The sequence below is a fragment of the Heterodontus francisci genome, chromosome 24 (assembly GCF_036365525.1).
Source record: "Heterodontus francisci isolate sHetFra1 chromosome 24, sHetFra1.hap1, whole genome shotgun sequence".
Classification (NCBI taxonomy): domain Eukaryota; kingdom Metazoa; phylum Chordata; class Chondrichthyes; order Heterodontiformes; family Heterodontidae; genus Heterodontus; species Heterodontus francisci.
The window spans coordinates 49,081,391-49,094,910 of NC_090394.1; the positions used below are offsets into that span (position 1 = coordinate 49,081,391).

A 13,520-nucleotide genomic window follows, 5' to 3' on the forward strand; every position below is an offset into this window, starting at 1 on the left:
TTAGTTAAGTTTTTATTTCCCTCCTTATTTCTCTTTCAGTACCATATTTAGCCTTGAATTCACATTCCTTCAAGTGATTTCCTATAAGCTTGTTCTCACTATAATTCACCTGGCCTATCCCCAAGAGGAGCAGCTGAGGACTTACAGACAACCTTATTCAATTCAGAATTCCTTATCCGTTTCTCCTAACTGCTCACAAGATGAACATAAGAGCATAAGAACTAGGAGTCGGAGTAGGCAATTCAGCCCCTCAAGCCTGCTCCGCCATTCAATATGATCATGGCTGATCGAATCTTGGCTTCAACTCTACTTTCCTGCCCGTTCTCCATAACCCTTCAACCCATTTCTAATTAAAAATCTGTCTATCTCCTCCTTTAAATTTACCCAATGTCCCGGCATTCATCGCACTCTGGGGTAGTGAATTCCACAGATTCACGACACTTTGAGAGAAGTAATTTCTCCTCATCTCTGTTTTAAATCTGCAACCCCTTATCCTAAAACTATGACCTCTCGTTATAGATTGCCCCACAAGAGGAAACATCCTCTCTACGCCTACTTTGTCAATCCCCTTAATCATCTTATATACCTCAATTAGATCTCCTCTCATTCTTCTAAACTCCAGAGAGTAAAGGCCTAAACTGCTCAATCTCTCTTCATAAGACAAGCCCCCCCCACCCGCCCCATCTCTGGAATCAATCTAGCGAACCTCCTCTGGACTGCCTCCAATGCAACTACAGCCTTTCTCAAGTAAGGGGACCAAAACTATACGCAATACTCCAGCTGTGGTCTCACCAATGCCTTGTACAGTTGCAGCAACACTTCCCTACTTTTATATTCTATTCCTTTAGCAATAAATGCCAAAATTCCATTTGCCTTCCTTATCACCTGCTGTACCTGCAAACTAGTTTTCTGCAATTCATACACGAGGACACCCAGATCCCTGTGCACCGAAGCACTCTGAAGTTTCTCTCCATTTAGATAATTTGCCTTTCTAATCTTCCGACCAAAAAGGATAACCTCACACTTATCCATGTTAAAATCCATCTGCCAAATTTGGCCCATTTATCTAATCTATCCATATCCATTTGTAGATTTCTTATTTCTTTATTGCAACTATTTGGCTATAGTACCTTCTATCCCTGCATCCAGTCATTAATATAGATTGTAAATAATTGGGGCCCGAGGACCGAACCGTGTGGCACCCCACTAGTTACATCTTGCTAACCATTTATTACGACACTCTGTTTTCTGTTGGTTAGCCAATCCTCTATCCAAGCTAATAAATTGCCCCTAACCCCATGTGAACTTACCTTGTGTGTTAACCTTTTGTGCGGCACCTTATCAAATGCCTTCTGGAAGTCCAGATAAACTACATCTACAGGATCCCCATTATCCACTTTGCTTGTTACAGCTTTGAAGAACTCTAGCAAAATTAGTCAAACACGATTTACCCTTCATAAAACCATGCTGACTCTGATGGATTGCGTTTTGACTTTCTAAATGTCCTGTTGTTACTTCCATAATAATGGATTCTAACAATTTCCCAACGACAGATGTTAAACCACCTAGTCTATAATTTCCTACTTTCTGCCTCCCTTTTTGAATAAGGGCGTTACATTAGCTTTTTTCCAATCCACTGGAACCTTTCCCGTATCCAGAGAATTTTGGAATATTCTAACTAATGGATCCACTATCTCCACTGCCACTTCCTTTAAGACCCTAGGATGTAGGCCATCAGGCCCTGGGGACTTGTCTGCCTTCAACCCCAATAGTTTCCTCAGTACTTTTTCTCTAGTGATGATGATTGTTCTAAGTTCCACCCTTTCTATAACTTCTGCATTACCTGGTACTATTGGCATGGTACTAGTGTCCTCCACCTTGAAAACTGAAGGGAGAAGTTACTAGCCCTGAGCCTATTACAGCAGAACTGCCCGAAGTTTTACACCACTGTGACAGAGTCTCATAGTCTAACAGTATTTTGAGAAGGGGGATTCAAAGAATGGGAGTACTGGTGAGGTAGCCCAAATGTTCCCTGAATACTAGTGATGGCAGGTTCTAAGAACAGTGGGCCAGGATCTGGGATCATTGGGAGAAGGGTATTGGCATTTAGGAAGCTCAGGGGAGGGAGATCTCCCAGGTATGGGAGAATTGGATCTGAGATTGTAGAGCAGTAGGAATACACTCTCAGAGTTTGTGAGCACTGAGAAGGGAGGCATTGAGTACAAAAACAAAGAGATAATGCTGATCATATGCAAGTCATGGTTATGCTGCAGTTAGAATATTCTGTCTAGCTTTCGATGTCCCAGTTAAAAAAAAATATTAAGGCCATGTAGAAGGCACAGAAGAGATTAATGATAATGATACTAGATATTAGAGCCCTTCAGAAAATTATGATGAAATTGGGGATTTTTTCATTTAAATTAAAAGGAGATCTGATAGTGATGCTCAAAATTGAGAGTTTTTAATGAAGTGATTTAGGAACAACAATTCTACCAGTCGGGAAAAGAAAGAGCTTACATTTATATAGTGCCTTTCATAGCCTCAGGATGCTCCAAAGTGCTTCACAGCCAGTGAAAATCTTTTGAAGTGTAGTGACTGTTGTTTTGGAGAGAAATGCAGCAGCTAATTTGTATACAGCAAGGTTCTACAAACAGCAATAAAATAAATAAGTCACTAACTAAAGGGTATAAATTTAAGATTATCATCAAAAAATCAACCAAAATGGTTGTAAGGATATGGAATGCCCTATCAAAAACAATGATGGAAGCAGAATCAATAATAGATTTTAAAAAGGAAATATATAAATATTTGTACAAGAAAAAACATTACATGCTATGGGACAAGGGCTTAAGTGCATGGCTCCTTTTATAAAGCTGGTAGAGATGTGATGAGCAGAATAGTGACCTGTGCAATTTATGTGATCCTCTGTGTCTTTCCTCATCTTATTTTGAGTTCTTGTCTTTAATTATTTTTGATTGAAATGACTTTTGAATCAAAAATCAAATATTTTAATTATTACCATGTTGGGGAGTTTGCGTCTGTGTAAATGTGTGTAAAAAGTAGGCAGATACAGATCTGACTCAACCAGATACAAAATACCAAATTCATTGTTTGCAGAGATCTCCTGGAAAGTCACAAATGAGTTCTGCCAGACACAAGATCCCTCTGTCAGGTCTATATCCCCCCCCCCCCCCCTTTTTCACTCACTTTTAACAGGAATCAACCAGTGAGCCAAGCTGTACATACCATCCCCAGTGTATCAAACCTCAGGTTCGTCTCCTACACCAATGTCACATCAATGGACATGCCCCAAACTGCACAATCCTCAGTGCAATACTGTGAAATTTCAGGAACCCCACCCCAGTGCTGCCAAAATCTGGGTTGATCCCCTAGTGTCAGCAAAACAAAGGACTGCAACCCCCATCCCCACCACTACTACATACCAAATATCTACATCCAACTAGTGCAGCTTGCATACCATCTTGCTACAAGTTCTTAGCCTAAAAATGGGAAAACAAAATAAGTAAAATAATATATAGTTTCCATTGAATAATGGAGAATGTTGTGGATTTTTAAGCCCAAATCATATATAAAAATCCCAGAATACTATTTAATGAAAATAAACTCATTCACTGATAAATCAACAGCCCAGAGGTTATTCACAAGGTGACATAAGCACTTGTATTGCTGCAATAAGTGTCTCTCTGACTCAATAGGTGAAGCATCATAGGATGTGTATGCCATAACACTTCAGCCATCACACTTTGTTACAGACGCAGAATTATTTTTGAGAAGAGAAAGTCAGTCACTTTCTTCAGATTTCTCTGGCCTTGAAGGGGAGCTAGAGCTTTAAAACCACCCTCCAATCTACAGAGACAAATACCCTTTATTTCATCTCAGAATTTTTCTAATTATAGTAATTAGTCTTGTAGCCTTAATAAAACAGTGCAAATAAAATACACTGCACTGTGCATTACATGCTTTGATCCTTGTAAAACACCGTTGCCCAAAAATTGCTGTCAAAAGATTGATGAGGCTAATATTATTTAAGTGCAAAAAAGCAGCAACTTCAGACAAGAGCAGATGCTGGATTAAAATCAGAAATTGAATGTTGCTGTTGGAGTTGCGCTGCTCCATCACTAGCTTCGCAAAAGCAGCATCTCGCTGTCCGGCTCCCCATTCAAGTGCATTGAGTGGCATGAAGTTCCAGTACTTGCGTGGTAGATACAAAGTAAATTCTCCACAGAAAGTTAATTCATTTCAAGTCTAAGTACCCTTCTAACAATAGTGTTAATTACTGCCAGTCAATCTCTCTGGCACTGAAAATGAACTGTTACAAGTGTGGAGTTTCATTCCTTCAGGTATTAATTGTTGGAGATTTTTTTAAAAAAGTAACATTTAAGAAAATGTTTTACTTTCTCTTTCAGTCTTTTTTTTCCCTCTCTCCTAATCCAATCTTTCTTTCCCCCTCTCTGTTTCTCTTTCTTAACCTGATTTGACATTGAATTACCTCATTCTAACTTACACTTCCTGCTTTGTCTTGACTTACAATAAGCAAAGATAAAACCAGACAGAGGTCACCAAGAAAATAATTTGCTGAATCCAGGGGTTTTGTTAATTTGCTTCTAGATTAATAGAATTCTAAAACATCAGGCTATTTGAAACGAATTGTACATTGAGATGTGAAATCTAGGATACTGGAGGGGTGAGCTCCAATGAGCTTATCTTTATTTTTCTTATGTCCTAATGAAAACTTTAAAACATTCTTAGTAAGAGATTTTGGATTAAACCCATCAATGTATTTCTCTAATTTTCACTTTTTGGTTCAGAAATATTATTGTGTTTTCTAATGCATAATGTACGCAAGACCAAATGATATGGTTTTATCACCTGGGATATGACCGATTTTAGCATACTATATATATATATACATAGATAGATACGGTATATGTAGAGTGTAGAAATAAAATCACAGAGGGGCAATTTGAAAATAACACATGCAGGCAGAAGAGGCCCAGCTATTACGACTTAACTATGAAAGCTCCCATTACTTGAATTCCAATTGCCATCTTGTGGTAGTGTATTATCAGTACTCTTACATATATTTCATATAACAGAAAGGGTTATAGTATTTCTAACTGCTCACAAGGAGATATCACTACTGAATTATGACATAATTTATAAAGTACTAATTTTTTAATTTGCTTATCTTTTGTCTAAAAGCCATCATGTATTTTCATTTTCTTTTGATTTTTTTTGTGCTTTTCCTTACAGGAACTGTGGAAAATTATTGCTGAGCCACTTATCTGCAACACACAGCAATGAAATGGTTATTGCAATTGAAAATGCATGCAGAGGAGTGCTGCTTATTGCTGTACTTTATTGAAGACGTTAGCAGAAAAACCATGCCAACTGTTTAAATAGTAAGCTTCAGTAACTGCCTTATATTATTCAATGCTATATGTAAGATTTCATAAGATAGGGGTGGTTTATACTCCTTTCTAAGGTAGAAACAGACTTGGCATCACAAAGCTTGTTGTGAATTGACTTTATTGAGATAAAGGTAAAGACAAGTTTAAGTTTTCAGATAATCCATAGTCACAAACTCAGGCAGTGATTAACAGCCTAACACGGATATTACCTGTATAAGAGACTGGATGGCAGATTGCATGACTCTTTCTCTTGCAGCTTTTGGTCTTCAAGTTTTTGGTCAGTCTCTCCCTCTCTTGTCTCGTTGTTTTTCAAAAATTCTCTGCCGTACAGTGTCAAAGACCAGACGACTTTTATCCTGGCAGTTTTCCAATTAGCCCTCCCCTCTCCCAATTAGTGATTAGCCTTGTATTAAAGGATGCCTTTCTTAACCAACCAACCAAGAATCATTTTGTGATGGTTGCTAACCTTTAGAATTTGCGCAAGTAGTACCCCTTTGTGTTGACTACGTTATCTCAATGCTTTTACATTTCAAGCTTCCTTATTTCACTGAGACAAATCTGCACAGAAGCTGTTTTCACTGTCCACTCTCAAGGTCTGACCCTTTTGCTGCAAGTAAGCATTTTAAAACTTAACAATCTCCCAGAATCCTTCTACCTTGACATCTTGTCTATACTGTGCCCTATTTCCTACATTTTTCCACTTTAACCATACTACAAAGAAGGCTTCCAATAAAACTAAATGTTAGTTTATGATAAGTTAGTTGTACGTTTATAATAGCTGGAGTTTAACAATTAGTACTCTGGTTAGTAACTTTTAGTAACCTAATAATCTTACAATTCCCCAGGTTGAGGAGGAGATATCCTTATCGACCCTTCATAAATTATTTTACTATTTTCAAGAAAAGCCGTGACTTAAAAGCTTTGTGATTTGTAACACACTTGTCCCACAAGTAGCAAATAGAAAAGCATTAAGAGTCCTACTACTAATAGTATGGCCTGTGTTCAAATCATAAACATGGACAGAGTCCAGAGCCATAGGTATTGGCCTACATTATATACAGTCTCCCACCATTGGTGGCCGCCTGGCCGTTGTATTTCCTGCATTCTACGGTCATTGTTCTGCATCATTTTTACTAAGTGTTTCTGTGAAGCGGTGGTCCTTTCTATTATAGACCGTAGGCTAAGGGACAATGGAGGTATGGTGTGCCCAAAATTTATGACAGATCTAAGGGCGTCTACCTGTGTAAAGAAATTAACTCTTAGCTCGGTGACATTGTTGGTCACTACGGGAAACAGGACATGGCCGCCTATAGTAGTTGTCTGGGTGGGTTTTAAAAAAAAAAGGTGGACCCTAAAATGGTGCATTCTCTCCTTCCATGGATCGTTGTCTGAGCATTAGTTGTAATGCAATACGTGCCCATCCAAAGATAGTTAGCGCTGTTCCTACCCCACCTGTGGATGATTATGTCGCACATTGGTGATTCTTGGTCCAAGGTAAACCCGCATGCAGGCTTCCCCGGATTCCCGACATCACACTGGCATATGTATGCCCCTCCCTTTTCTGAACAATACTCGATATTTGAACTGAGCCATGTTGGATTCCTTTTGACTAAGAGGGATGGTTGGGATTCATATGAGGTATGGATATCTTGGTCCATAGACCCGATTGACTCTACATTTAAAAACCTCCCACTCATCATCTACCCGTAGGCTGGATAACCACATTACCACTGGAACTATGGCTTCTACTCATAATCCCTATCTCCTTTAACCAAGTATGACCACTGTGCTGTCTGGCCCCTGAAGCATAATCCTGGTCTGCCAGCCATCCATTAAGTATACTATCATTTACAAAAGAGGGGATGCGGTTGTCCCCAATATCCTCAAGTCCAGTCACTATCTGATCTCACATGTAACTCCCATACATTGAGCACACGATGGCCCAATCAAACTGGACATAAAAAGGTCATGTTACATTCATTACAATGTCACAATCCTTCCATCATGCATGGACTTAAAAGATTCTCCAGCTCACCTTTTACCTGCATCCATCTTATGGATAGTTCTTGCTAAATATTATTTTCCTCGTCGTTCAACTGTCTCTCTGAACTTTAATTTTACTCCTCTGATCATTACCAGTGTGTTTAATTTATCCTGATTATTGTAAATTTTCTCTATGGAGTATGTGTCAATGCCTTGATCATTTAAAATGTTGTCTCACTCTACTGGCCAAACGAACCATTTCACACCATGCTGTTTGTCAAGTAGGTGAACATGTCTGAGACCTGTTCTTCAGTGCATTTCACCATACATTTTGCATGTTAGTTGCTTCACGTGTAACAAATCACATCTGCACACTTACACTGGTATCCCAATATCATGTTGCACATTCTCGATTCTCAGGTGATCTTATCAAAACATCAAAAAAAGAAGGGAGGTGGTGTCTGTCTGTCTGAGATCTTTGCTTATTATCCCCTGCATGGTCCCGATGTCTCGGCTAGTGGCCAGACTATCAAATGTAGCTCTCTTTAAAAAGAAAATTATAGGCAAGGATACAAATATCTCCAAGAGAAAGCTATCGAATTACCAGTCTTATCTACACTTTCCTGACTTTCACTGGAAAATTCTGGACTTCCTGGAAATTCTACACTGTATAAATTTAACGGTTTGAATTCTAATTTCACCAGTTTGTCCGCAAAATTCCTTTATTAGCTCTTGCATCAGCCAGACCTAATTGCCAATTCCCATTAATTATAATTCTATTTCATTTTGAGCCCTGGAAAAACTTTACAGTCCAACATTCATAATATCTTGAAAACCGAAATCAAACATTGCTATTTGATTCCAGGCATTCCCATATTTTGTTTGTTCTCTATCTTAGATGACATTTTAATTTATTAAAAGTAATTTGCTAAATTACACTGGATTTTCAACATCTCAAATTATTCCAAATTTAAATAACAGTGTTGCTTGGATGACAGATTTTGTTAATGTTCCATTTATCTTTCCCCAAAAGAACCTTATTTCTCTATTTTTGTTTTAGAGATACAGCACTGAAACAGGCCCTTCGGCCCACCGAGTCTGTGCCGACCATCAACCACCCATTTATACTAATCCTACACTAATTCCACCACATCCCCACCTGTCCCTATATTTCCCTACCTATACTGGGGCAATTTATAATGGCCAATTAACCTATCAACCTGCAAGTCTTTGGCATGTGGGAGGAAACTGGAGGAAACCCACACAGACACAGGGAGAACTTGCAAACTCCACACAGGCAGTACCCAGAATTGAACCCGGGTCACTGGAGCTGTGAGGCTGCGGTACTAACCACTGCGCCACCCATTCAAATTCATATCAATTTAATTTTGTTTATCGATTCCAATTTCTTATGCCCAGGCTTGGTGGTATTGCATGATGTTTTACATTAAAGACAGAAGTGCTTGCAACTATCTCTTCTTCTCAAGCACTTTGTCTTGGAAGATAACAAATAACAAACGTTTTTGAAAAGACAAAGCCTTTCGTCCAAATTGTGACTATGCTGTGACATTTGATGTCTGCAGTTAAGTTCTTAAATTCTTGAAGCTTCTGGAGCTCTTGCTGTGGCATCATGTGGCTCAGAATCACAGAATAATACAGTGCAAAAGAGGCCTTTCGGCCCATCGAGTCTGCACCGATGCATTAAAGACACCTGACCTTTCTACCTAATCCCATTTGCCAGCACTTGGCCCATAGCCTTGAATGTTATGACATGCCAAGTGCTCATCCAGGTACTTTTTAAAGGATGTGAGGCAACCTGCCTCTACCACACTCCCAGGCAGTGCATTCCAGACCGTCACCACCCTCTGGGTAAAAAAGTTCTTCCTCAAATCCCCCTTAAACCTCCTGCCCCTCACCTTAAACTTGTGTCCCCTCGTTACTGACCCGTCAACTAAGGGGAACAGCTGCTCCCTATCCACCCTGTCCATGCCCCTCATAATCTTGTACACCTCGATCAGGTCACCCCTCAGTCTTCTCTGCTACAGCAAAAACAACCCAAGCCTATCCAACCTCTCTTTGTAGCTTAAATGTTCCATCCCAGGCAACATCCTGGTGAATCGCCTCCGCACCCTCTCCAGTGCAATCACATCCTTCCTATAGTGTGGCGACCAGAATTGCACACAATACTCCAGCTGTGGCCTTACCAAAGTTTTATACAACTCCAACATGACCTCCCTGCTTTTGTAATCTATGCCTCAATTGATAAAGGCAAGTGTCCCATCTGCCTTTTTCACCACCCTAATAACCTGCCCTTCTGCCTGCAGAGATCTATAGACAAACATGCCAAGGTCCCTTTGTTCCTTGGAACTTCCCAGTGTCAGGCCATTCATTGAATACTTCCGTGTCACATTACTCCTTCCAAAGTGTATCACCTCACACTTTTCAGGGTTAAATTCCATCTGCCACTTTTCTGCCCATTTGACCATCCCGTCTATATCTTCCTGGAAACTATTATCACCTGTTTAAAAAAAAAACACAAAGAATCCATTGTAGATTTGCCCCAAAGCCCAATGGGTTAATATGTCTAATTTTATCTGTCAATTTAGAAATTTAAAATCTAATAATGTCCCAATATATAAATTTTACTCTCAGCAATGCAAAAATTGTGTGATGAATTAAATGAAAAAAACAACAGCTGCAGCGGGGTTAATTTATTTGCTTGTCTCCATGGGGGCGAAGCAAAACATTCTCAGATGCATTACTTTACGTATCTTTTTTTTAAACTTTCCCGATTGAGAAAGAACCAAGCTCCATTTTAAACTGTTTTTTCCAATTCTTTTTAGTGTGCTTAGGGATTGAAAGCAACAAAAATAATTAGTAACATTATCAGTTTCAAACATCTCCATCAGGGAAGACAGCATTTTAGATTAAACTCCCATTGCTTCCAAACTTTTAACATCTTTAAGTGGTTTCTAATCTAATGATTTTTATTTGATATAGCCAAAATGATTCTAAATTCTAATTCACAGCAATAAACATTTAAAATATAAAACTGACAATGTTATAATTAGAAAGCCTTATATCTGGAATGAAAGACTCCCTCAAACCTTGACTAATGAGATTGCAAGTTTCCCAATTTAACAGGTCAGTTAACCTTAATAATTTAAACTTAATTCAGACTTATTAACTTATAATACTTATTAATTACACACAGACATAATAGCATATGCTTTTTTATAAAAAGGTAAATTACGTAACTTTTCTTCTTCAAGCACCTTTTCAAATGACTGTAATAAAACCAAAAATTAAAGAAAAACTTATTTAACATTCTTACAACAAAAGACTTAACATCAGCCTCTTAAACAATGTTTAAACAGACAGAATCTTTCCCATTACTCCTATATTTATCCTTCCCTCCCTTAAATCATTCTCTAATTCTTGACGTTTGCTACTTAAAAACTGTCAGTAAAACTTGTCCTTAATTTAAGCTGCAAAAAAGCAATAGCAGATTTTAAACTTTGGACAGTTAAAGCAAAGTGTTTTAAAATTTCGAAATGGATTTCTGCCATGCATCTTCAAGCCTTCCAGGCTGAAGCTTATCTCTTACAAAATTGTGTATTGCCTTCTCACAATTGTAAAACCAACATTTAAAATAAAACTACAACACTCTTTAAAATGTAATTCAGTTTTTATATCCCATTTCTGGGTGCATAATGTTTTTAGTTTTTTTTAGTTTTAGAGATACAGCACTGAAACAGGCCCTTCGGCCCACCGAGTCTGTGCCGACCATCAACCACCCATTTATACTAATCCTACACTAATCCCATATTCCTACCACATCCACACCTGTCCCTATATTTCCCTACCACCTACCTATACTAGGGGCAATTTATAATGGCCAATTTACCTATCAACCTGCAAGTCTTTGGCATGTGGGAGGAAACTGGAGCACCCGGAGGAAACCCACGCAGACACAGGGAGAACTTGCAAACTCCACACAGGCAGTACCCAGAATTGAACCCGGGTCGCTGGAGCTGTGAGGCTGCGGTGCTAACCACTGCGCCACATACATTGGAATGAACAGACTCAACAATCACATTCATACTTTCTTAATTCCAAACAACCGTAGCATGGAAATTACATTATGGAATGTCCATGTACAAAATGAGTTTGACTCGCATTCCTCTCCTGTTTTAACAGGTTTTTGGTTTTATAGCGAATGTGTCAATGTCTCCAATAAAACCGGTTTAAGGCTTAAACAATAAACTGGATTGTAATGCCACACACATATCTTCCTGTTATCTGACTCCGCCCCCCCAACCCAATTTTGAAGCAGCTAATTCCCATGGTTTATTGCTGGCCGTATTGTCTCCAGTCTTCCCCTTATCTCTTTGATTAGTAAAGCAAGGACAGCATGTTTACACAGGCTGTAGAGGCAATTAGGTACTGAGTTGTATAATCCCAGCATAATGGTCAAATATCCCATCATTCAACGGGTCCCTCACAATTACAGTGTTTCTTCTAAATTTATTGCATTCGAATGCTAAATCTACTAATGTTGCCCCTTTGGTCTCATTTCAGACAGAAGAACTTTATACTGTAAAATACTTAACAGATTATACCCACTAATTTAATTGACATTATCCTGTTACTGTAAGAGACTTACCATCTCTAGCATAAGAGGAATTTGAAATAAGCACATTATGATCTATGCTATAATCTTTACAAATAAAATGTATTTGTTTTTTCCCATAATTCCCACCCTATAAAGCACAGATCTAAACAGTAGTGAAATATATTGCATAAAAAGAAATGGATGAATTATTTTCAGCAGAATGGATTTGAATTGCTAGTAAAGTTTAGCATATTGAGTCAGAGCGGTTAATCATAGAATCTTACAGCACAGAAGGAGGCCATTCAGCCCATTGTGCCTGTGACAGCTATTTTAAAGAGCTATCCAATTATTCCTACTTGTCTACTCTTTCCCCGTAGTGCTGCAATTTTTCATTTTCAATATATATCCAATTCGGTTTTGACAATTACTTTTGAATTTGCTTCCACCACCCTTCAGGCAGTGCATTTCAGATCATCGTAACTCACTGCATAGAATAAATTTCCCCACATCTCCCCCTCCCCCCAGTTCTTTTGCTAATTATCTTAAATCTGTAACCTCTGGTTACTGACCTTCCTGCGAATGGAAACAGTTTCTCCCTATCTACTCTATCAAAACCCTTCATAGTTCTGAAAACCTCTATTAAATCTTCCCTTAATTTTCTCTGCTCTAAGGAAAGCAATTCCAGTTTTCTTTAGACTTTCCACAAATCTGAAATCCCTCAGCCTTTGTACTATTGTAATAAAATTTTCTCTGTACCCTCTCCAAAGCCTTGATGTTCGAATGCAGCTACAGCTAAACATTTAACTATTAACTGAATGTTATATATAATTTATTGTGATTGAGGTTACTATAAACTGGGATGTACATTGTACAAATATATTTTATGAATGCAGTGCAGTTCTATTTTGGTAATAAAGGATATTTTTAAAGGCAACAATTTAGATATTTCTCTTGCATTTGTTCTTGCTGCTACTACACATGATACCCTCTTCAGCAAGTGGAGCAGAGAACATTTATTTCTGTGAAGTGGGAAATTTTACACCATGAATTGCTGCCATTTGTTTGAAAAACATAATGCTGAAATTTTTGTTTTAAATACTCAGTATCTTTGCCAGCTTCTAGTTGCCATTTTAAGGGAAAATTTTAACCCCCCCCCCCCCCCACCCCCAACCAATGTCAGGGGCCATGGTGGTAGCAGAGGGCCAGCAAATGCCTTCGGCAGAGGCCCCGCCATGGGCCTCGACGCAAATAAGGCCCAGTCTGATATTGTTGGCGACGGGAGCAAAATTTACATATGTAAATAAATTTAAATAAAGGAATTAATTACACCCTCGCCTCCACCTTCTGTCCCACTGCGATATTGGTGCTGATGGCCGGCACGCCCGCACCTTCAGATCCCCGTCCAGGGAACCGAGGAGTAACACTGGTGTGGAGGGGGGAGCAGGTGAGTTTTTCAGTGCGGGGAGGGGGCAGGGAGTGGGGTCAAACTA

The 13,520-nt window shown here is 38.8% G+C and overlaps 1 protein-coding gene across 5 annotated transcripts in view; it reads left to right on the plus strand.

Moving 5' to 3' along the window:
* The window catches only part of mettl22 (methyltransferase 22, Kin17 lysine), a 112,575-nt gene that overhangs the window by 92,140 nt on the left and 6,915 nt on the right, over positions 1 to 13,520 (plus strand). For 4 of the 5 annotated variants that reach the window (XM_068056128.1, XM_068056130.1, XM_068056127.1 and 1 more), the window contains one exon: positions 5,275 to 12,956. In XM_068056128.1, coding sequence (XP_067912229.1) covers positions 5,275 to 5,325 — 51 coding nt within the window. In that variant the 3' untranslated portion in view covers positions 5,326 to 12,956. Of the gene's footprint in view, positions 1 to 5,274; positions 12,957 to 13,520 lie in introns of those variants that run through there. The other variant, XM_068056132.1, reaches the window with a different exon arrangement.